The 23,204-nt window shown below is 37.1% G+C and overlaps 1 protein-coding gene across 4 annotated transcripts in view; it reads left to right on the top strand.

Annotated features, from left to right (window-relative positions):
• Positions 1 to 23,204, top strand: part of LOC124717109 (zinc finger protein 239-like) — an 85,503-nt gene that overhangs the window by 20,476 nt on the left and 41,823 nt on the right. For 3 of the 4 annotated variants that reach the window (XM_047243821.1, XM_047243823.1, XM_047243824.1), the window contains 3 exons: positions 1,787 to 1,849; positions 4,681 to 4,749; positions 14,596 to 14,652. In XM_047243821.1, coding sequence (XP_047099777.1) covers positions 1,787 to 1,849; positions 4,681 to 4,749; positions 14,596 to 14,652 — 189 coding nt within the window. The remainder of the gene's footprint in view (positions 1 to 1,786; positions 1,850 to 4,680; positions 4,750 to 14,595; positions 14,653 to 23,204) is intronic. The other variant, XM_047243822.1, reaches the window with a different exon arrangement.

Raw genomic sequence — 23,204 nt, 5'->3', positions numbered from 1 at the left:
CATTTCTAGTGTTCTAACCTGATGACCATTTTAGTTCCTGCAAATAATATTTCTCGCCCATTTTTAGGTAGAAAAGGTCAGTACTTTTGAGATCCCTGTTAGTACATCGTGCACTGGTGTCACCGTAAGGTGTGCACGCTTCTTGCCTTAGATGTTGTTCTTCGTTGGGGTCCTTTTGCTGAGCTGCTTCCACGCTGCACCCCCCCCCCCCCCCTTCTTCCCCTCCCCCTAAGTTCTCCTTCAAGTGCTTCATTTTAATAACACAGTACAGATTTTAGCCATGATGGCAAGGTCAACAGCACTGAAATAGACTGTTACATTTTCTCTTTTGGTATTACAATTTTAGTTGAATTTCCTGAGGGTTGAGGAACATATTACTATGCTGTTTAGTCCATTTATAACCATCATAATCTGTATTCTTGTTTCTTGCATTGTTTGTGATAACATGTTTTAGACGTTTCTGCTCTTTCCTTGCTCCTAAAAATAGTTCCTTGTGCCCCTCCTACTTCTACCAAATTAATAGTTCCTGACTGCCCTTACACATAATTTGAATAGCATTTCGTATTGTGCATTTTCAATAGACTTTAGCCACCATTTCATGATAGTGCCTCCTTATTGTGTTCTTTGTTTCTAAATTTTTAACATTTCAGTAACATTTGATGTTGACACAAGGCCCAAACTTACTCATACTGGATGTAGGCAGGAGAATAATGGAGGTGGCATGCAATTAGTGTACGACCAACAGCGTAACCTCAAATCTCATAAAAATTCTTTTTATATAACACCAAACAAATGTGGCTCACTGTTATACAGCAGGTGAGACTCCATGTGTGAAGTTGCTAGGCATCCAGATGCATAATAAACTGAAGCGGCACTATTTCAAGGATAAAAGCTCAATTCTGCATTCTTTGCACCCAGAAATCCTTTTAAGTGTGTTGAGTTGCACTAGCATGCTTTTACTTAGTATTGTCTTACAGTACAATTTTCTGGGTATTGCAATTAAGTTGAAAGAAGTGTTCAGTATACGCAAGCATGCAATAAGAATATTGTCTAAAGTTGAGAAACATAAGAGAACTTGTGATTGTTACACTTACATGATGATAAATTACTTCGGAGTGGTATCTGTACTTAATGACGGGTGAATTTAGGATGAACTCTGCAATTCACTACAACAATAGTAGTGATAAAATGACTTCCACATAAACTATTCATTCCTCTGTAGGGCTCAGAATGGAGTTTTATACTCTGATGCAAAGGTTTATAACAGGTTGCTAGTAGAAATCAGATTGGAAACCTCATAACTTGAAAAGCAGAGTAAGGGATACGTATCAGAATATTGCATTGTGTTACACAGACACTGAGTTTGCGAGTATATAGCTAGTTGACAGTGTTCTGTGTAAAGTAATTATTTTGTTTGCAGTATTGTATAAAACCAACAGCTGAGTGCTATAATGGAACAAGCAGTGGCAGTTTTTGCAGTTGCTGTTTTTCTCCTAATATGAGCGCTTAAAATAATCTAGAAGTAGTACCCAGAGCTGTCCGTGTGAGTACATTAGCACTAGTCATAATTTGTTGTTAGTATACGTTGTGGAAATGAGCTGCAGATGCTGTTTGTGCCTATTAATGTACAACTTGATTTATTACAAATGCCTAAAGCCTGTGTTTTATTATGTGATTTATGCTAAACAATGTGTGAAACGAATTAATAAATGACAGTTCTTTCAATTGACAGTTGCTCTTCTCTCTAATGTTGTGCTAATGTGTCGGGCCTGTTATCTGCTCACAGGCATCTACAGGAGAGGAAGCGGCACACGCACTGTCTGGCGAGATAGAAATCAAAGAGGAACCAGTAAGTATATTAATGGAAATATTCATTGTGGCTTTTCATTGGTGTATTTCTTTTTGTGCAGCCATCATTAAAATATTCAGTCCATTGTCTCCCCAACAAATCATTGTGCACAGGTAAAAAGTAGGTGTATGGATGTACACATGGCTACTGCTGTGTGTGTGTGTGTGTGTGTGTGTGTGTGTGTGTGTGTGTGTGTGTGTGTGTGTGTGTGTGTGTGTAGTAAGTTGTTGGCCCATTAGTTATGTTATTTGTGAAAAGATAACACTAAGAATATAAATTCAGAGATATGCTACTTTGCTACTTAAAACCTTTTGAACTTTAATCAAAAGCTGAGCAGAAGTATGGCAGTGCCTCAGTTTCATTCATTTCACTCGCACATCATGTTGAGTGTTCCCATAATGGAAAAGATTCTTTTGAGATGTGGCATGAATAAAGTTATACATTGACAGCAGCAGGCATTGCTGTAAAGTATACTAATACCAAAACAAGTCTCATGCTGGCCTATTAATGCTGATAATTATGAAACATACAGACCTGTGAAGCTCTCCTGTTGATCAAATAAACCTATGACCATTTGTTCTGCTCCTCCTTGTATACCTTCAATAACCTCAGTTATTCCTGTTTGAAATTTGTTCCACACGCTTTAGCGATATTCTTAGATGGGACACACTGATGCTGTTAAACAGTCTCTCTTTTACATTGCTTTGAATTCATATTGATATCTGACAGAATATTTTCGCAGGTGTTTTCAGTTAGTGCTTAATTTAAAATAACTGCATCATCCACAAAAGTCTGAAGGTACTATTAATATTTTCTGCCAGATCATTAATGTACAGCATGAATAGCAAATGTCCCAACACATTTCCCTGGGGCACACCTAAAGTTGTGTCTACATCTATCCAGTTGATATTCCATCCCGGAGTTTCTTTTGCTTGATTTCAGTTTTACTTCCAGTGTTCCCCTGCAGTGTTTACAGAGACTAGTTACTAACATTCCATTTCTTCTCCCTATAGTGATCCCCTACAATTGCGTCCTCTCTGTCTAGAAATGCTCTGTCCAGTCACAAATTACATCGTAATTGCCTTACTTCGTGTTACTCTGGTGCTGAGTCAAGTGCTACCTGAAGACTCGTATGTTGTTTCTGTGTTAAACATAAATTTAATTTTATAGAATTCCTTTCTGTTTTCAAGACCTTTAATTCTCATGCTGCTCTATTCTTCAAAAATCAGCTGAGAAATTTGGAAACTGAGGTTGATATAAACATAAATGTTTTTACTAAAGAGTTATTTGGGAGGGTCGGACATCATAATCCCCATGGATCGTCACTCACATCCCCCCCTCCCCCCTCCCACCTCCCTTTTCTCAGATACGCACTTGCCCACAAGGAATATTGTTGCTTTATGACATTGTCAGTATTTATTCCTAAATTCTTGACACTTTCTACAACACCACTATTTAAGTGAATGCATTGTGCAACATTTCAACACAACACAAAGAACTTGATAGTTACATTGACCAATCTCAGCAGTAGCTGAAACTATTAGTGCCTAAAATTTCTATAAGTATTACATACATAGCATCCAGATCCTTCTAGAGCAGGATGTATTTCAAATGAATTTTAGTATGATTGTCTTAATTGAAATTATTTTTCAGGTATAATTTTCAAAATGTTTTCTGGAAGTAATTATGTATATAAATATAATAGAGGGAAACATTCCACGTGGGAAAAATATATCTAAAAACAAAGATGATATGACTTACCAAATGATAGCGCTGGCATGTTGATAGACACACAAACAAACACAAACATACACACAAAATTCAAGCTTTCACAACCAACAGTTGCTTCATCAGGAAAGAGGGGAGGGAAAGATGAAAGGATCTGGGTTTTAAGGGAGAGGGTAAGGAGTCATTCCAATCCCGGGAGTGGAAAGACTTACCTTACTTTTGTGTGTATGTTTGTGTTTGTTTGGGTGTCTATCAACATGCCAGCGCTATCATTTGGTAAGTCACATCATCTTTGTTTTTAGATATAATTATGTATATAGATATTTATGTACCTAATAATTAATAATGAAGGTTGCATATTTGGACAATATAAAAATTATCGGCTTCTTGTCATTGTATAATTGTCAGTTGAATTATCGGTAATAAAACTAGAAAAATAAAAAAACAAATTTTGTTTGCATAAAAACTGAAGCATAATAATATTAGTTTCACTGTAAAGTGCTTTTTGACTCATTTAGTTTAACATTTGTGATTACTAATTTTTGTGGCTGAAGACTAATGTTGCTAAATGGATCGATATGAAAAATAAAATGGTGTGCTGGTGATCAAATATATACAAAATTATCTGTAAATGTGTATTGTATAGTTTAAATATAAAAATTAACCCACGTCAGGCCGAAATTTATGCAGAATCGAATAATCAATTGAAGTATGAAAGTTCTGAGGAGGCAAGATTCATTAAAAGTGCTGAACTGCTCTCCTGACATTGTGTGCCCAATGTGCAATATGTACTGTATGTGTATTTGTACTCTAGCTCTAGAAAGAATCAATGCTGGAAGCTAACAAGTTTTATGGCTTTTGTGTGTGTGTGTGTGTGTGTGTGTGTGTGTGTGTGTGTGTGTCAGAAAATTAACCATTCTTTTTGTGTATCAGTCTTAGTGGATGTACAGCTTTCTTAATATGTGAACTGAAGTTCAAGTCTCAACCCTGAGAAATAAGGTCTTGTTATGTGCAGAATAGTATAATAAATTACTATCGTGCATGTAATTTTTTATTTTTATTTTGGGTGTCTGTCTGAACCCATTCTGTTTCCTTACCTGCAGATATTGACTGACCCCTACCAGCAATCACTGGAAGAAATTGAACAGATCTTCATAAAAGAAGAGAACATTGTAAGTATTACAATCTATTCTTTTCGACATGTGTGGTAGCATTTTACTCAGTTTTTAATTACATGGTGTGTCTTGTATTGATGTTCCTTTTTTAAATTGTGCCAGCACAAAAAAAAGATAATATACTGCAAATTAATGTATGTGTGTAAGACTTGTTCAAAAAGTGAGAGACAAGTTACTAGATTTCATGAGGTTTGTAACTGTCTTACTCACGAAGTTCTAAATTTTCCTGTACTGAAAACTGCTGTTATCATCAGTGTTATTACTAAATCTTGTGTTCATTCTTACCGTTGTTAACTGTAGCTGAAGAATCTAGATGATGACTATTAACAATAGCGACTGTAATGGCGAAAACAGGTTTAGATTAGAAAGGTTGATTTAATAGGTGACAAACTTCAGTAAAATTCACCTTTCAACAGATCATCTTAAAAGAGAATATTGCATGCAATATTAGGAATAATCTCCCTAGTTGATATCCTGTAGGAATCTTAATTACTGTTACCTCAGTATTACTTTCACAACTGTCCTGTTTGGTAGGAGCCGCTCTCCATTTGCATCTGTCAGTTTGTGCCGGTGCCGAGCCGGCTCAGCCAGCATTGTTAGATTAAAAAAAAAAAAAAAACCCTTTTATTATCAGTAATTATGGATTTCACTGGTGCACTGCTGTTTTGTAATATTGTGCCTGAGCAGTAGTAACAAGTGTATAATTGCGAAGGAATAAATACCTAAAAATTAAATAGATGATGATGTGGGCTTGGTATGCTCATAGGTTTTAACAATAGTGTTTGAACTCACATCTTGTAGGTGGCTCTATGGGAGAGGACGAAATAACGCAACAGTCGCCTATTGTAATGTAGGGGCACCTGTACTGCCCTCAGAGTTCTTGAAAATGACACACACAATTTCTGTTGTCATATAAGGCCCCAGTGTTAATAGGAGCCCTTTACAGTGGGCTGTTCTGTGGGTGATTATTAATAAAACATTAAACCAGTGTGTATGAGGAAACAAAAAAATTATTTTACTTTAACTTTTGGTGTTTTGAGTTTAGAGGAATTGTTTCCTTTTCGTGTTATTTCCTTCTCTGATCACTTTTTTTTTTCTTTTTTGTGCATCATAGCAGTTTAAATACATCCATTTGTATTCCTAATGTTGCATACAACTCCAGTGTAACAATTTTTGTAGTCTCAAGTGTAGCTGTTCCTCACCTTTCTTCCTTTTTCAAACCAGAATCATTGTGATTTTACCATTAGGTTTAACTTGAGCAACAGGGAATTCTCAGATCCTCAACTGATTGATAAATATACACAATTCTTCAAGTGCCTCATCTTCAAAGCAACTGGTGATCATTAGCGTGTTCTGCTGTGTGCCCATAACTTTTCTGAACAGCAATTCTTTTCTCAACCCAAACCTGGGTTCTTTAGCTAGGATAATGTTTTATGTCCTGGACCACATCTGGGGACTGGTGATATTTATTATGGTGCATTATGTTGCCAAAGTATTAGAATTTGCTTTTCTTGATGGTATTGAGAATTTTTAAATTTTTGCTCATGCGGTGCAGTGCTTCCACATTTGTGACTTCATCTGTCCATTGTATCCTCAATATTCTCCGATATGCCCACATTTAGATGCCTCCAATTTATTACTTAATATTGTATAGAATTACCTGTGCATTCTTACTATTACATAAGAATACAAACAGTTACATGTCGTAATTCTTAGGCAGTGGGCATAGGACAAAAAATCTTGATATGGTTTCATTGTGGTTCTGAAATGGTTCCAAAAAGACACAAATTGCAATGAGACACTCGTATTTTTGTGTTGCAATCTGCATCTGATACTATGTGGGTGTCAGTACATTCTGCATTGCGTAAACTTCTGAAATAAGAGCTTAACAACCACAAAAATATCACTCTACATATTAGATAACATTTATAACACACAAGTATTATAAATAAGTTACTTTCACATGAGAGAGTTCACCACATTAAATTATAGGTGACATGAGAACGTATGACTCTTTTTAATACGCCAATTTTTCTACCATCAAAATATGTAGTTGCAGCTGTGACAAACATGTCATTCGTGTGGCTACGCTGTCTCCTCATAGTGGTTGATGAGATTTGTACCGTCATTGCATGTAGTTGCAACTGTGATTAGCTGGTACAAACATGTTATTCGTATGCCTATACTGTGTCCTCACGGTGGTTCCTTACAAAGAAATTCTTCCAGTTCTTGTAAAGATACTGGAAGATAACTGCAGGTCTGAAATTACGTTTTTAAGACAGACCACAGCGGCTAGGCAGTATTCAGACCTGTGGATTGTGGACACCTCATGTGACTTGTGTTCCGTGAAGTTTTGGGTACTGCTGTGTGTGTGCATAACAAGCTGCCACAATATTTCAGCACTGTCTTCTAGCCACCTTCAGGAATATATCATTGCACCAAGTTGCAGATATCTGGCAGTTCACCTGAAATTTTATAGGACGATATCGAGGGTGAGATATTGTGTGAAAAGCTTGTAAGGGTGTTCCAGGGTAGGTTGTGGTTAGAAATATTGTTAAAAAATTTTATATGCTACACCATTTCTGAGTTAATTAACATTGAAGTTAGCTGTAAAGACTGTTGTGTGTGCAGTTTCAAGCAGCCCACCATATACAGTTAGTGTCAGCTGTTCTCAAGCATAAATAATAGTACATGAGACTACTCAGCCTTTGGCTCTGCTTCAATCCTTACTGCCGCCTCGTGACCGATTTTTGTATCGTTCTCTCGTTTGGTATTTGGAAACCATAGGAAAAGCAGGTTTGGTGACCTCTCATCTCCAGAGGACAAATTTACGTAAAAGGAAGAAAATGAGCATGGAGCACAAGCTGTACTTCCTTTCGGAAAAAGACAGACTGAAAGAATGGAAAATATGAAACTCAGAATAATATACGTAAAGGCAGCTGGGAAGGAAACTGATGTAGATTTTTTTCTACCGAGCATGTGTATGGCTAAGAGTACATCCCACTGCTCTGTTATAGGTGAGTCAAAAAAGAAAAAAAGAGTAAGCAATTTAAAGATGGATGTACAGCTTAAAAATGAGAAATTAAGAGTGTCACACCAGCCATATTATTTGAGACAGGTGATCCTGGGAGCATGATGAGTGTCTTTTTAATATAAATGTATAGTACTGTCCCAATTTCATACTACCTTTTTATGTTCCTTGAAAGTAATTTGACATTTCAATGAAAACTACTTATATTAAAATCTTTACCTCTTTGCTGCCCTCAACCTGTTGATGGTGGGGGTGGTAATGAGAGCTTTAACTGTCTTCACTTCAAAGGAGAAATGTGAAATATATGCGGTATTACTTAACCTTCCAAGATGTGCAAAAATGTAATGAGTATTGCAGCCTTGCAACAATGAAAAAAAATATATTTCAGCTAAATTTATCCCAAGATGTGGAACTGAGGAGAAAGTAGCACATACAAAGATGTCAGTGCATGTTTGCAGTTGCATTGATGGGTTTCTAGTGCATAGATTTTTGTACATCAGTTTCTGTAAGTTGCAAAACCTGTGCAAACTGATCGACACTTAATGTGGAATAAAATCTGAATATTGGGTCATCATTTAGAAGTTGCTTCTTTGGTAACTTGAAGAGCGAACCTTTCAGCTTCATGCACCCGTTGTCTGTCACTCGCAAGCAGTTGATCTTCCATATTAGAGCCACATTTTATGCCTAAATTTCTCAGGACTTCCAACCTTCCTATCACTCCATCATTGAAACATATCACTGTATCTAGTACACCAACTTTTAATGTATTTAGTCCTACAAAAACATTCTTGGGTAATCTTTCCCATATGCAATGGTTGAAACTTTCATTTGTATTCTGAGTGACCCCATGAAGACATTTACTAAGCAAAACAGCTTTACTCTGGTCTCTAAAAATTGATTTAGTTTCATTCATAACAGGCTCAGGAAGAGAACACGTATGATGGTATATTTGACCATTTCTTTTGCTTTTTGGTAACCACACCAAGATTCTGCTCCTTTAGGGCAAAGTCCGTGAACAGCTTGGTCATCAATCTGCCTTGGCCAGACAGAGATTTTTTTATTAGATAACTACTTTCCTTTCACTTCTCTTTGTAGCTTCCTTAATCTAGCACCCATTCTCTTTTGCACATGTCCACAACACTCCAGATTTGTTACCAGGGTATACCATAAACATTGAACTCATTAATTTTATTGTAAGCTTTAGAGTCCCCATTGCCTAGGTATTTCGTATATCTAACGTTATAAATGGGCACTGACCTCTGAAATATTTTTAGAGCTCCATCACACTCCATACCTCCACTGTAACCATGATAATTCTTAGAACACTGATGTTCATTATGTTCTTTGATGTTACCATTGCAGGTGTGTAAGTACTTAGATAAGCACTCAACATCAATAACTTTTGCATTCTCCAGAGAATAAGCACTCAACATCAATAACTTTTGCATTCTCCAGAGAAGTAGCACTTTAAACACCATTCGAGGGGCGATGTCCTTGACGTTGCCATGAGCCATCAAGTGCAACAGCAGTGTCCCTGAGTCCACTAATATTTACAGTTTCTTTTACTGAATGCTTCATAGATGCTTTAGACACAACTGTCAAGGCACCTAAAAATATTTTTATGTACTTGCTGAACCTACTGGGAGGAGGAGCCAATGTCCATCAAACCAAAAAATGTTTGAGCAGCCATTTTTCCTTTTCCTATTGCATGCATTGCGTACACTAACTTCAAATTCACATAATATGAAGTATGCACTATGCTCAAAGTCATTTTCAAGGTAGATTTATTGCAGGATCTACACAGAACAACTAATTTTGACGCTAAACCCTTCCTGCTACTTTGTTTTTCAGTTATTTCCAGACAGCCTACATCATCACATTGTTTACATTTCACCACTTCCTTTATCAAAGAAAATAAGATGCCTACATCAATAACAATAAATCCACTACAAACAGCGTCATTGTTAACACAAAAATGTGAATTACCAGGAGGCGTGCCATGTGGGAGTTTCTTCCCTGAAGAACTGATACATAGGTTACTGTCAACAGTGTGGCTTGCTTTGTTTGTGAACTGGTTACCACAGAATTTCCTTTTATTTAATTTCTTGATGCATGGCATAGTTCGTATTTATTGCACACTAAAGGATATGTACTTCCACAAATATATATATAACACTTGGGCAACAAACTTTCAGTAACACATGGACAAACTGCTTCAGCGAAACAATAGTAAATACTAGGGAAGATAATCATTTACAGACACTAGAAAGCTGCACTGTTACCAACATACACAATGTATCATACTTATATTCGCTGGAAACAGAAAGCTCAGTTATTTTCGAAATAATATTGGTTTCTGTAACAGAAATAAAGGGGCCGTGGCGGCATACATGACCAATTTTTAAAATTTGGTATATATAGGTCATTTTTTGTGTGGAACCCTATAATGTATATATCGATGTAATCAGGGGAGACTATAGAATTTAATAAAGTCATAAGAAAATTTCGGTTTTTCCACCTTTTATAAGTACCCTGTATCCTTAATACAGTCTTTTATTATAACATTTTAAATGGGCACACAACTACCGTATTTACTCGAATCTAAGCCGCACTCGAATCTAAGCCGCACCTGAAAAATGAGACTCGAAATCAAGGAAAAAATATTTTCCCGAATCTAAGTCGCACCTGAAATTTGAGACTCGAAATTCAAGGGGAGAGAAAAATTATAGGCCGCATCTCCATATCGAAACAAAGTTGGTCCATTGTAATATGAGACACAATTTAGGTCGAATGAATGACGATACAGCCACAGTAGTTTGGTTCGAGTCGTAAGTTAGCCGTTAAGCTTTACCATGTAGCCATTGCTATGCGTCAGGCGCTCCGTCCGTATTTATACGGGTACCCTTCCTTTTCCACGTGCTTCGTCTGGTTTGAATTGATAGCTTATTTTTCTTTGATCTGATAAGTGCAGTTTTCTTTGTTAAAGGTGTTTACGACACTCTAAGCTGAAAATGCGTTACTGTACTGCGTCATGCATTGTTTGTCGCATTCTGATAGTGCGTGTTCACGGCCTGTCGCCGCTCGCGGCATGGCTTGCTTTTGTGCGCGTTACTGCCGCTTTTTTTTTTTTTTTTTAAAAAAAAAGAGGAATCGCCTCATTAGCGAAACAGTGGCAAGAAACTGCTATTTGTTGTTACTTGCACTGCTGCTTTCTTTGATAATGATCAACAAGAACCAAATAATAGACTGCGTATGATAGAAGATGTTCTGAACGAGAGTTTAGCGAAAATTTTTCTCCGTTTGAAAATCTTTGCAGGCGCCTCTTTAGTACATTACATTCTACACAGAAATTAGAGTCATCTTAGATTTAAAAATCAAGTCAATTGCCGTGCTTCATTTCTGACTGGATCACTATTAAGCATAAGAATATTACGAATATAAACATGACATGATATGTATATTCTTCCGCGTTTGCTGTTGTCTCACGCTAGTTTCGTAGTTTATTAGGCAGACCGGATTTAAATGAGATAGCAGCAAACATGAAACAATACATGGCAAAATGTTTATTTGCGTATTATTCTTGTGGCTAAGAGAATACTGCATGTGATTCACAATTTATAAAAGTTCCTATTATAGCAACCATCTCTTCTCACAGATTGGAAAAAATTCAGAACGGGTTGGCCATATTGACAAACATCCCAAACGGTCTTTCCAGTCGGATTTTCGTAGTACATTGAAATGCTGCTACGTTCGAAGATGAACCATGCGGAATTTGTATTTACTTCGTTGGATAATGTATGAAAATGCAGTGGTCGAAACTCGGGGCGGAGAAAATAGCTCGTCTTCCACCTTTTTTTTTTTTTTTTTTTTTTATTTAATTTATTTACTGACGCACAGGTTTTGGTGCCAGTATTTATCTTTGTGCGTACATAGCATGCCTGTGTAGCGCTACATATATTCGACGGCAGAAGTAAGTTGTGGCGGCACCCACCAACTTTTTTCCGAATTTTCGCTGGCTTTGCACTTGATTCTAAGCCGCAGGTGGTTTTTTGGATTACAAAAACCAGAAAAAAAGGGCGGCTTAGATTCGAGTAAATATGGTATGTAGATGTATATTCACCTAAGCAAAGGTACTCTGTGGCTTGCTCTGTTGTCTTCCCTGATCATGTCCTCAAGATCTGGTTACCTAAGGAATGCATTTTATTTGCTGCTGAATTATATGCAATGTTTAGGGCAATGAAACAGATGAGCTGTGTTAAGACTGCTATGTCCAGAATATCTAGGACGCCTGAAAAGCCTGGGGATGAGGTGTCTTTATTCTGGGTATCAGAGCACATAGGTATTAGGGTAAAAGAAGTGGCAGATGTAACTACCAAGGAGGCATGTCATGATAATCAGATAGTTCACTGTGCCATCCCCCTACATGCTGTCACCTTGTTGTTGAGGTAGACGATCATGTGTTGATGGGAAGAAGATTGGCTGGAACTGACAGGCAGGAAGCTGCACTTAGTAAAGTCAACTCCCTGTCTGTGGCGTACCTCCTTCCAGGCACCCAGATGGGATAAGGGCCTGTTCACTTGTCTCCACTTAGGACACATCCGTGGGACACATTGCTTCTGGCTCCAGCAGTGGGACCCTCCACTGTGCGGTGCTTGTGGCATAGGGATCACAGTACACCACATTTCAGTAGTTAGTGTGTTTTATTTCCAGACAAGAGGGCAGAGGCTAATTTACTGACATATTTGCTTTCTATTTTAACAATGAAATGGATGTGGTACAAGTTTTAAGGTTTTGTGAAGTGTCCAACGTGTTTCCTAACATTTTCAGAATGTTTTTTTAATATGATTTATCAGTGTGGCTGGCTCACAAGGGTCTATTGTAAGTGATCAGTCAGAGACATTTCCATGTGTAATTATTTTAATGTCATTCTTGTGTTAAATGTGTTTTAATTGCCAGTTTTAGAAAACTTAACCAATTTTATGTAACAATGAAAATAATCTGTTATTAATAATATAATGTGAATGGACAGATAAAAAAAATCTACTCACAAAGTGGCGGCAGGGGAACACAACACACACAAAAGGATTTAACTTTCACAAGCTTTTAAACCCAGTGGCTCCTTCTTCTGGTGGAAGAGTTGAAGGGGGAGGAAGAAGGGTGAAGGAAAAGGACTAGAGAGGTTTAGGGAAAGGGGTACACTTTAGAAAAGTCACCCAGAACCCCAGTCCAGGGGAGACTTACCGAGTTGGACCAGAAGGAAAGGTGGATTCCTTCTCATCCCATCCAGGAAGTGTCTCCTGACTCTGGGTTCTGGGTGACTTTTCTAAAGTGTACCCTTTTCCCTAAACCTCTCCAGTCCTTTTCCTTCACCCTTCTTCTTCCCCCTTCAACTCTTCTGCGAGGAGGCGGAACCACTGGCTCCCAAAGCTTATGGAAGTTAAATGTATGTGTGTGTGTGTGTGTGTGTGTGTGTGTGTGTGTGTGTGGGCGCGTGCGCGCAATCATCGTAATGGGTAGTAAAGAGAAAACTACTTCAACTGAACATGCATTAGAATTCTTCTAGACAACTCACTACTGTTGAACATACCCCAGAAGTGTGGCTAAAATTGAATGGTCTGGCACAATGGCTGTGATTAACAGTCTATTCGTGTAGTCAGTGTTGTAAGGAAGAGGCAGTTACATTGTCAAGCTGCTTATTGCCACTGGTGGTTGTTAAATGCTTGGCAGGTGCCTAACCCTGTGGGTGACTGCTGATGGGGGCTGTGAGACAAAATATTACTCGCGACTTTTCTCAGTGTTCCGGTTATGACAGGCTCTGTTGGTCAGTTCTTATGAAATAAGACAGCAGATTCATGGTGAACGAGGTTCCTAACTTAGTTCATGGAAATGGGAATTTGATGTTAGCAATATTTGTTCACCAGGAGTCGCTTTCTTTTTATATAATGTGAAATATATCGTAAATATTTCAATGAAAGCCAGCACCTCCCCCCCCCCCTCTCCCACTATCACCTCCCCCTCCAGAACCATGACCACTCCCCTCCCTCTGGATGGGACACACTCGTCATTTTGAGGATGGATTCTATAGACAGTGGATAGTTTTTAAAATGCAGTAACATGGAGAAAATGTATTCTTTTGCTCTAAGCACTGCATGTCATATGTTTGTCATCATTGAGTTCGGGGTGAACCTTGTGACAGATATTATAGTGACAGCTGTCAGTTTCTCATATCATGTAGAAACTAACAGGTTATACATTCATTGTGGTCAGCTCTTCTCTGCCATTTGTTGACTAGGAATAAGAATTCTGGTTTGCAAAAGGTCCCAATTTTCTTTGTGTATGCATATATTTAATATATTATTGATGAGGCTAAATTAATTGATGACAGGTTGCTCCAGTTGCTGGTATATTCTTTATTTAGGTCAACCACTGGTTTCACCATTCAAATCCTGGCCATTTTCAGGTGGATCTGAGATGTGTGCACTTTCCATGTGGCAGTACTCTGTCAGCATTATTACTGTCTTTGGTATTGTCTGATGTGATTTCATCGATTTGTCTTCAGAAGAGGATAACGTGTTGAAGAAGCAGCTTCAAACGACTTACATCTTGCAGTATTGCCACATGGAAAGTGCATACACTTCAGATCCACTTGAAAATGGCCTGGATGTGAAGGCTAAGGCTACTGGTGGTGGATCTAACCAGAGAATACATCAGTAACTGGAGCAGCCTATCATTAACTGGATATATCCTTGTGAAACAACAGTCTACACATGGAGAAACTAATAAATTAATTAAATTTGTGTTAACTGTTGCAGAAATTGGAAATTCCTGAAGACCTCGAGGCATGTGATCCACTGCAGTTGGAGGAAGAAGTAAGTGAATTCGTATTTTGAGTATTTCCTTCTTATGTAAGCTAGGTATAAGTCCCATTATTAATAATGTAAGCAGATTAGCACTATAATGTGATCAAAATTGCTTGTAGTGGACTCTTCATGTGTTAGAACTGGTTTCCTACAATCAGGGTGCTCATTGCCAAGCCTAAAATGTTTGTTTGTTTGTTTCTTCCTGGCATTCTTTCTTGATACGTTTGGATCCCATATCGGGGGTATGACACATTTATTTTGTATTTCATCACACGTGATGAAAACAACAGAATAAAACACACAAACACACACACACACAAATCATGATGATGAAACACGCACGTTTCATACACAGTAATAACCAAACATTACTGGATATTTCCGCACAAAACGCGATCAAGCGTCACATGTACAGTTGTCATAATCTCAGAGATTGGCTTTTTTAAATATATGATTCATTAGCTTGTGGCTGATTTGGTGCAGTCTTCTATGAATTCCTCTCTGTGCCAACTTCCTCAGCTCAGAGTAGCGCTTGCAACTTACATCCTCAGTTATTTGCTGAATGTTTTCCAATCTCTGTCTTCTTCTGCCGTTTTTGCCCTCTAGAGCTCCCTCCAATACCATGGAAGTTATTCTTGATGTCTTAACTGATGTCTTATCATCCTGCCCCTTCTTCTTGTCAGTGTTTCCCCCACATTCCTTTCCTCTCTGGTTCCGTGGAGAACCTTCTCATTCCAACCTTACCAGCATTCAGCTGTAGCACCACATCCCAAATACTTTGATTCTCTTCTGTTCTAGTTTGCCCACAGTCCATGTTTCACTACCATAGAATGCTGTGCTTCAGCTGTACATTCTCGGAGATTCTTTCTCAAATTAAGGTATATGTTTGATACTAGCAGACATCTCTTGGCCGGGAATGTGCTTTTTGCCAGTGCTACTCTGCTTTTGCTGTCATCCTTGCTTCGTCTGCCATTGGTTATTTTAGTGCCTAGTTGGCAGAATTCCTTAACTTCATCTACTTTGTGACCATCAATCCTGATATTGAGTTGCTTGTTATTCTCATTTCTGCTGCTTCTCATTACTTTTGTCTTTTTTCGATTTATTCTGGATCCCTATTCTGTGCGCTTTAGACTATTCATTCCATTCAGCAGATCGTGTAATTCTTCTTCACTTTCACTCAGGATAGTGATATCATCAGTGAATCGTATCTGTCCTTTCACTTTGAATTTTAATTCCACTCCAGAACATTTATTTTATTTGCATCATTGCTTCAATGTATACATTGAAAAGTGGGGACAAAAGACTACATCACTGTCTTACATCCTTTTTAATCTGAGCACTTTGTTCCTTGTCTTCCACTCTTATTATTCTCTTTTGGCTCATGTACCTGTTCTATATTACCCATATCTCGCTATAGCTTAATACTATTGTCCTCAGAATTTCGAACATATTGCATCATTTGACATTGTCGAACACTTTTTCCAGGTTGACAGATCATATGAACGTGTCTTGATTTTTCTTTAGTGTTGCCTCTCTGGTGCCTTTACCTTTCCTAAATCCAAACTGATCATCATCTAACACTTCTTCAGATTTCTTTTCTATTCTTCTGTAGATTATTCTTGTCAGCAACTGGGATGTGTGAACTGTAAAGCTGATAGTGCAATAACTCTTGCACTTGTTAGCTCCTGCAGTAATTGGAATTGTGTGGATGATACATCACCATACTCATAAATTCTACACATCAATGTGAATAGTCTCTGATGGAGTATTATCTATCCCTTCTGCCTTATTTGATTTTCAGTCTTCCAAAGCTCTTTTAAATTCTGATTCTAGCACTGGATCCCCTATCTCTTCTAAATTGGCTCCTGTTTCTTCTTCCATCATATGAGACAAATCTTCCTCCTCATAGAGGCCTTCAATGTACTCTTTCCACTTATCCGCTCTCACCTCTGCATTTAACAGTGGAATTCCTGTTACACCATTAATGTTACCACCCTTGCTTTTCTTTTTCTTTCCTTTTTTTAATTTCATCGAAGGCTGTTTTTACTTTCCTGTATGCTGAGTTACTCCTTCCGACAATAATTTCTTTTTCGATTTCTTCACATTTTTCATGCAGCCATTTTGTCTTAGCTTCCGTGCACTTCCTATTTATTTCATTCTTCAGTGACTTGCATTTCTGTGTTCCTGAATTTCCCTGAATGTTTTTGTATTTCCTTCTTTTGTCAATTTTTCTTTCCAACCTCTGTTATTACCTTTTTAGAGATGTCCACTCCTCTTCAATGGTACTGCCTGCTGAGCTATTCCTTATTGCAGTGTGGCATCGATAGGTCATATCGACCTTAGACAACGTTAATCTTTGGAACTCAGGTCGCTCATCCAAGCTGCTATGTTAATTCAGTCTGTTCTTATACCTTGTACTGTTTGCATGTATATGATAATTGTCGAAATATATGTATGTGCAGATATTAGTGTGGACAGTTTATTCTGTATACTGCTATTCGTATCCTGTTCCCATAGCAGTATTTATAGTATTAGAGAACTTTAAGCATGTCTCTTCATTCCTTGGTGCTTCGATATCCCCCACTCCCCACCTTTACACATAGATTCTTCGTGACTAATCTATTAACCTCCAGCATACATTAGGTAAACTTTGTATGGTATTGTGTGAAGCTGAATTTTTGAAATCAGCGATTCACTGTTGTAACTAGGTCACCACAGTCATAAATATAATCCCATTATATAGTATTGTGCTGTATTGCAGTGGTTAGCATATTCACCTCATGTACAGAAAGTCGTAGGTTCGAATCTTGTCAGAGGAACCAAATTTTTTTTATTTTGAAATCTACGTAATAATAAGAGTTTGATTGTTATTTTTATTCAGTTAATTTGTTTAAATTTAACTTTTTATTTCTAATTCTTTGCCACATCATTTTTCATCATCTTATTGATTTTTTATATCTGTTCTTATTTTTCTTCCTATTATTGTTTTTTCATTTGGAAACTGCCTGTGCCACCCATAATATGCAACCAAGTGCCAGCGAGGACTGCTTATCAGTTGGTAATGCAGCAGCTCATGTATCCAGTGTGAGAATAGTTTCATGTGACCAATGACTGCAAGGAACTAACTTTTAGCACTGAAACTGGATTTTTTTGTCTTTGAGTTCGCTCATGAAGGTTAACTTTAATTGCTGTGAACAAGCAGTTGTGCTATATACTGCATACAGTGATGTGCAGAAGGGTGCTGAAAACTTTTTCAAACAAAAGTTAGTCAGTATTTTTCATAGAGTCATAAATATAATGAAAGGTGTGGGTTACCATTTTATGAAAATATAGCTTATGCAATGTTTATCTGCAGCAGTGTCAGTTAGTGTGCAACTGATATACAGGGAAAGAAAAACATTTTTATTTTATAGCCAATTTTGGTGTTACCTTTTGCATATTTCAATTATATTTTCCTATGTTTCCTGCTGGCTTGTTTCTCTTTACTGTTATTTGTTTTCCTCCTGTTCAACCATTTTCAATATTATGTTGGAAATATAATATGTGTCATTTACATTATATTTACTACACCATGCAAATAACTTTCATTTTCATTACACCAGTGGTTCCCAGCTTGGCGGCAATTACCCCCCTGAGGGATAAAATGAAATATTCTGAGGGGTGGAGACTAAATTATCTGATTCTGTTTGTCATGAAACTAAATTATTTTCAAAAGATCATTTCTGTTATCACAATTTTGTAAGATTAATAGTAATTATACAAGTTATCAATAATTAATTAGTAACATTAATGTGGTGGAAGTTATATACTCCACACATGTGCTTTCTCCCATACAGCACTGGTGTTAAAAGTGAGACCTACATGTAACAAATGCTAAATATCTCAAGAAAATGTCTTCTCCAAGTTGTAGATATTACCTGCAGTAAATGAATTAATTGACAGCACTACGCTATAGTGCTGTACATATTATTATTATTATTATTATTATTATTATTATTACACAAAGAGTTAATAGCATAAGTCTTCCAATATCTGTCATATCAGAAGTAAGGAGACCAGCATTCAAGTGATTTATGAACAGTAAATATGGTGCACACATTTTAACTTGGTTGATTTTAAATAGGGTTGCAATGTGCAGGGTAACAAGTGCCACAATGGAGAGGAATAATGCAGGGGAAATTTGTTTTGTAACAAGCATCTACCCTCATTGTAAATAGTTTGCTTTCTTATTTGAGATAGAGTTGTGAATAGTGCTTGGGTGCACCCCAAATTTCTTTCTCATTCATTCTAACACACACGCAAGCCTGTGCCCACACATACACACAAAAAACTACGTATCATTCATATTTCATCATTTAAAAAATTCTACAGTTTAGTTAAGTGCTTAAGTTGGTGGTAATGTGTCTGTCTGTCTGTCTGTGTGTGTGTGTGTGGGGGGGGGGGGGGGGGGGGGGCAGCAGTTGGCAAGGGGAGGGTGGGAGGTCGGGAGTACCAGCTAGTGTTAAATTGCTCTCAGGGGTAATACTTTAAGAAAGGTTGGTTACACAGATTTGAGAAGAAAATAGGGAAAACAAAACTTTTATGCTTCACTTGATAGTTAAAGATAAAATTAACAATTTAATGCGAGTAGATTCTTGTACAAACACAACAGATAGCTTTTCAAATGACAGCATTGTCATGATTTTTAGATTATCTTCCAAGTTTTTGGCACCTATCTGTCAACTTTTAACTGTGGTCACAGGCCTCTTGCTCTCTGCATTGGAAAACAGAATCCGAAAAGCCATCAGTGCCACAGCTGCAAACTGCTGATTATCAATTTCTGTGACCTGTCTCAACATTTTCTCATTGCATAGACATTTGCTTTAGCAAAATTCTGAAGAGATTTATATCCCTTAAGAATATCTGCGCTACTAAGAGCAGTCATTCGGAATAGACTGCAAGAGCCTTGCTGTGTCCACATTAATGGAGTTCAAGCTTATTGTCCTTAACTTTGGAGACTGACTTGTTTTGATCCGTGGCCATGAGAATTGACAGCCTCATCTGAAGATGCAGCTAACGACACTTCAATCCCCTCTTAACTTATGCATGGAGCACTTGCTTCTTTATCTTTTTTAAAATCTTGTTTGTTTAATCACTAAAAATTCCTGTGTCCACAATACTGGAACATTCTTCAAGCCTTTTTAGCTTGGAATGAAGTTCATGCAAAGTGGGATATTTCAATGTCTCTAAGAAAAGTCATATTAATTAAGTCACAGACGTGCTCTTTAATGAATGTGGCCTCCACTAGAATCCAGTTCAGTTCATCGTCTGACACGAATTGACATATTCAATGCCTGCATTAGACAGCTGTGGCATATCAACACTGTGGAAGAATTGAATAATTTCATCAAAATATTCTGCTATGTAACAGTTCCAACATGTTTAAACTGGTAAAGTAATAACCTTGGCATCTCTGTTCCTTTCTTGCAGAAACTGCAAGTACAATACCTCTTCTTGATGTTCGAAATAGTATTCTTTAAATTTTTTGACATTATGTTCATCTTCGTAAGTTCCTTTAAAAAATGTCCACAGTCAGACACTACTGAACATGGTTGAAGTGATCACCTGTGACTGTTTTCATAGAGTGAACATATTTGTTCATTTATCAGCTCGCAACTGTTTTCACATTATTGTACTGTATATTGTATTAATGAAGAACACGCAATATTGTGTGACAAATTGCGAGTTTGCTGCCATGAGAACATGTACATGTTTGTAACAAAACATTTCTGCTTATTGCAAACTTCAGTGGTTCTCAACAACAGAGTGAAAAGACAAACTTCCTCTTCAATCAGTGGTCCCTATGATAGTAAAAAGATATCTTTTCCTGCTAGCTGCTCCATTACATCATTTTTTTGTCATTGCTGTACTGAAGATGCCATAATCTGGGATGTTGCCAGCTCCTAAAAAGTTACAATTATTTAATTACATCCAAAAACAAAGATGATGTGACCTACCAAACGAAAGCGCTGGCACGTCGACAGACACACAAACAAACACAAACATGTGTGGATGGATATGTGTGTGTGTGCGCGAGTGTATAACCCGTCCTTTTTTTCCCCCTAAGGTAAGTCTTTCCGCTCCCGGTGTTGGAATGACTCCTTACCCTCTCCCTTAAAACCCACATCCTTTCGTCTTTCCCTCTCTTTCCCTCTTTCCTGATGAGGCAACAGTTTGTTGCGAAAGCTTGAATTTTGTGTGTATGTTTGTGTTTGTGTTTGTTTGTGTGTCTGTCGACGTGCCATCGCTTTCGTTTGGTAGGTCACATCATCTTTGTTTTTGGATATATTTTTCCCACTTGGAATGTTTCCCTATCAATTATTTAATTAGTTATATTATTTGATACTGTACTAGAAAAATACTTTATTTTATTAAAATTAAATTTTAACTTTAATAGTGTGAACAAACAAAACACTGCTCACTTTCAGTGAATGCGTTCATCTGCTGATAAAAATCTTAAAGGGTTGTAGTTCTTCTGGAAAACCTGGAATTCTCAGGGAATTACAATTTATCTGGAAAAATAAGGGGAATATCGGAGAATTCTGTGTATTTTTAATGTGTCATTGGAATTTTATTCTATTGCAAATCACAAATTTTAAAGTATGGTACTTAATATTTGAAAGCATGTTAGTTACATGACTATTATTCCGTATAAATTATTAATGTTTTAAAATTTTGGTCGTGCTACTGCTTATGGCTAGTGTATCTTGGGCAAGAGGAAAGAAAAGTCTTTATTGTTAAGATGCTTGATCCCCACTCACTGTAAATTACCATGAGCTTCTTATAACGCCCTCTTGTTCCCCATACTTGGAATTCTCAGGGGATCCTTTTTTTTTTCTTTTCCATTTTTTTCTGAGTAGTCACCCTGTCTAAGTTTTCTAGTTTGTGGAGTTGAATTTTGACCTTCAGAAATGTTTCCACAGTCCTTTGGCTCAAATATCCAAAGCTACCCTTTTTTACAGTATAAAATTAGCAGTAATTAGCAGCAGTGCTAATTTGAGATTGCTACTTTATTTGCAAACTGGACTGCTTCAATTGGTTGTTCCCTATGCTTTTGACTTTGTGTATGTTTCAAAATGCTGTCTTTATGCTATTATGGAATTTTCTATTACAGTATTTATGAAACACTTCCGTTTTGAATTCTGATGCCATATTGACAGCAGTCACTGCAGTCTTTGATATTTTCACAGTCATCAATTATTTTAGCACATGTGTTCATCATCAAGATTATCATACAATGAAAAGAGACAGAATTTGTTCTTGTCAAAGATTTTCAAAGAATTTTGGAGAAAATATTGATAGCATTGCACTGCTGCAAACCTTAAACATCTGTGTAAAACAGATACACGACCAAAAACAATGTAGCACATCACAGATTTTGCAGTATTTCATTAGAAACTGCTGATTTCAAGCTGGTGGCCACATTCTCGTTTAAACGAAATGATCTGCCCTTACTATTACAGTTACCTTATGACTTCCTTTTTTCACAACAAATTTTATCTGTAACTGGTATATTTCCTGAGATATTTTTCTGCAGAGGTTAAGGTGAGACTCTTATATATTCATATTGTGAAGATCATTGCTCATCTTTCACTTTCAGCAATTTGAATGCTGCATAGACAAAGGTGGGTTTTCAGGCTGTGTGGCATCCAGGCTTTGTTGCACTTTCCAAATATTAGGCTGCATGCTGTTAAAAGGCATAAAGATGGATACTTAAAATGCTAAATTTATGTAAATAATACTGTGCTTGTAATTTAATTACACTGACCAACAGTGAAAATGTTTTGGACTCAAAATAGTTAATTATCATGGCTGAATGAAAAAAATCACCATAAAAATGACAGATCAGCTTTTGCTTTGGATATAAAGTGATATTTTGTTTTTATAGTCAACGTTTTCAGTTTGGGGGAAATTTTGTTTTCGGAGTTAGCACACCTGTCCAATAACAAAATGTAAATGTTCTTAAGCTGTTTGTAAGTCATAAACATAGATACTGTTGCTGTGACTGTGAATTTCATGTAGTTTCTGGTATAATTAAAGCAGAACCTTTGGTTTGAGACTGCTTTTGCAGTGTAAAATTCATAAAAATGCCACAAAAATGTGTAAATAAAGTGAATAATTTTTGTTACATTTGTGGTGAAATAACATTTTCCTCACAGAAACGCAATCTGACACCTCTTGTGAAGACTGCCTACCAGCATTATTTCAGTATGAAAGTAGGGGACAGGATACGTCTTCGGCTCCGTATATATGTTGCAACACATGTTCAGTTACACTGTAAGAATGGCTGAAATAGAAGAAACGACCTATGGCTTTTGCTGTGCCTATGGTCTGTAGGTTCCTGCCAAACCATTCAGTGAGTGTTATTTTTGCTTGGCTCCACCTATAAAGCCAGGATTGTTTAGGAAGAAAAGAAGAACAGTTCAGTACCTGAATCGTCGATCTGCAAATTGTCCCATTCTGCATTCAGGTAGTTTACCAGTTCCTACTCCATCCAAAAATTGTGAGTTTGAAGTAGTAAA

This window comes from Schistocerca piceifrons, chromosome 9 (genome assembly GCF_021461385.2).
Source record: "Schistocerca piceifrons isolate TAMUIC-IGC-003096 chromosome 9, iqSchPice1.1, whole genome shotgun sequence".
Classification (NCBI taxonomy): domain Eukaryota; kingdom Metazoa; phylum Arthropoda; class Insecta; order Orthoptera; family Acrididae; genus Schistocerca; species Schistocerca piceifrons.
The sequence above is the reverse complement of the archived record's forward strand: the minus strand, read 5'-3'. Positions and strand labels throughout refer to the sequence as shown.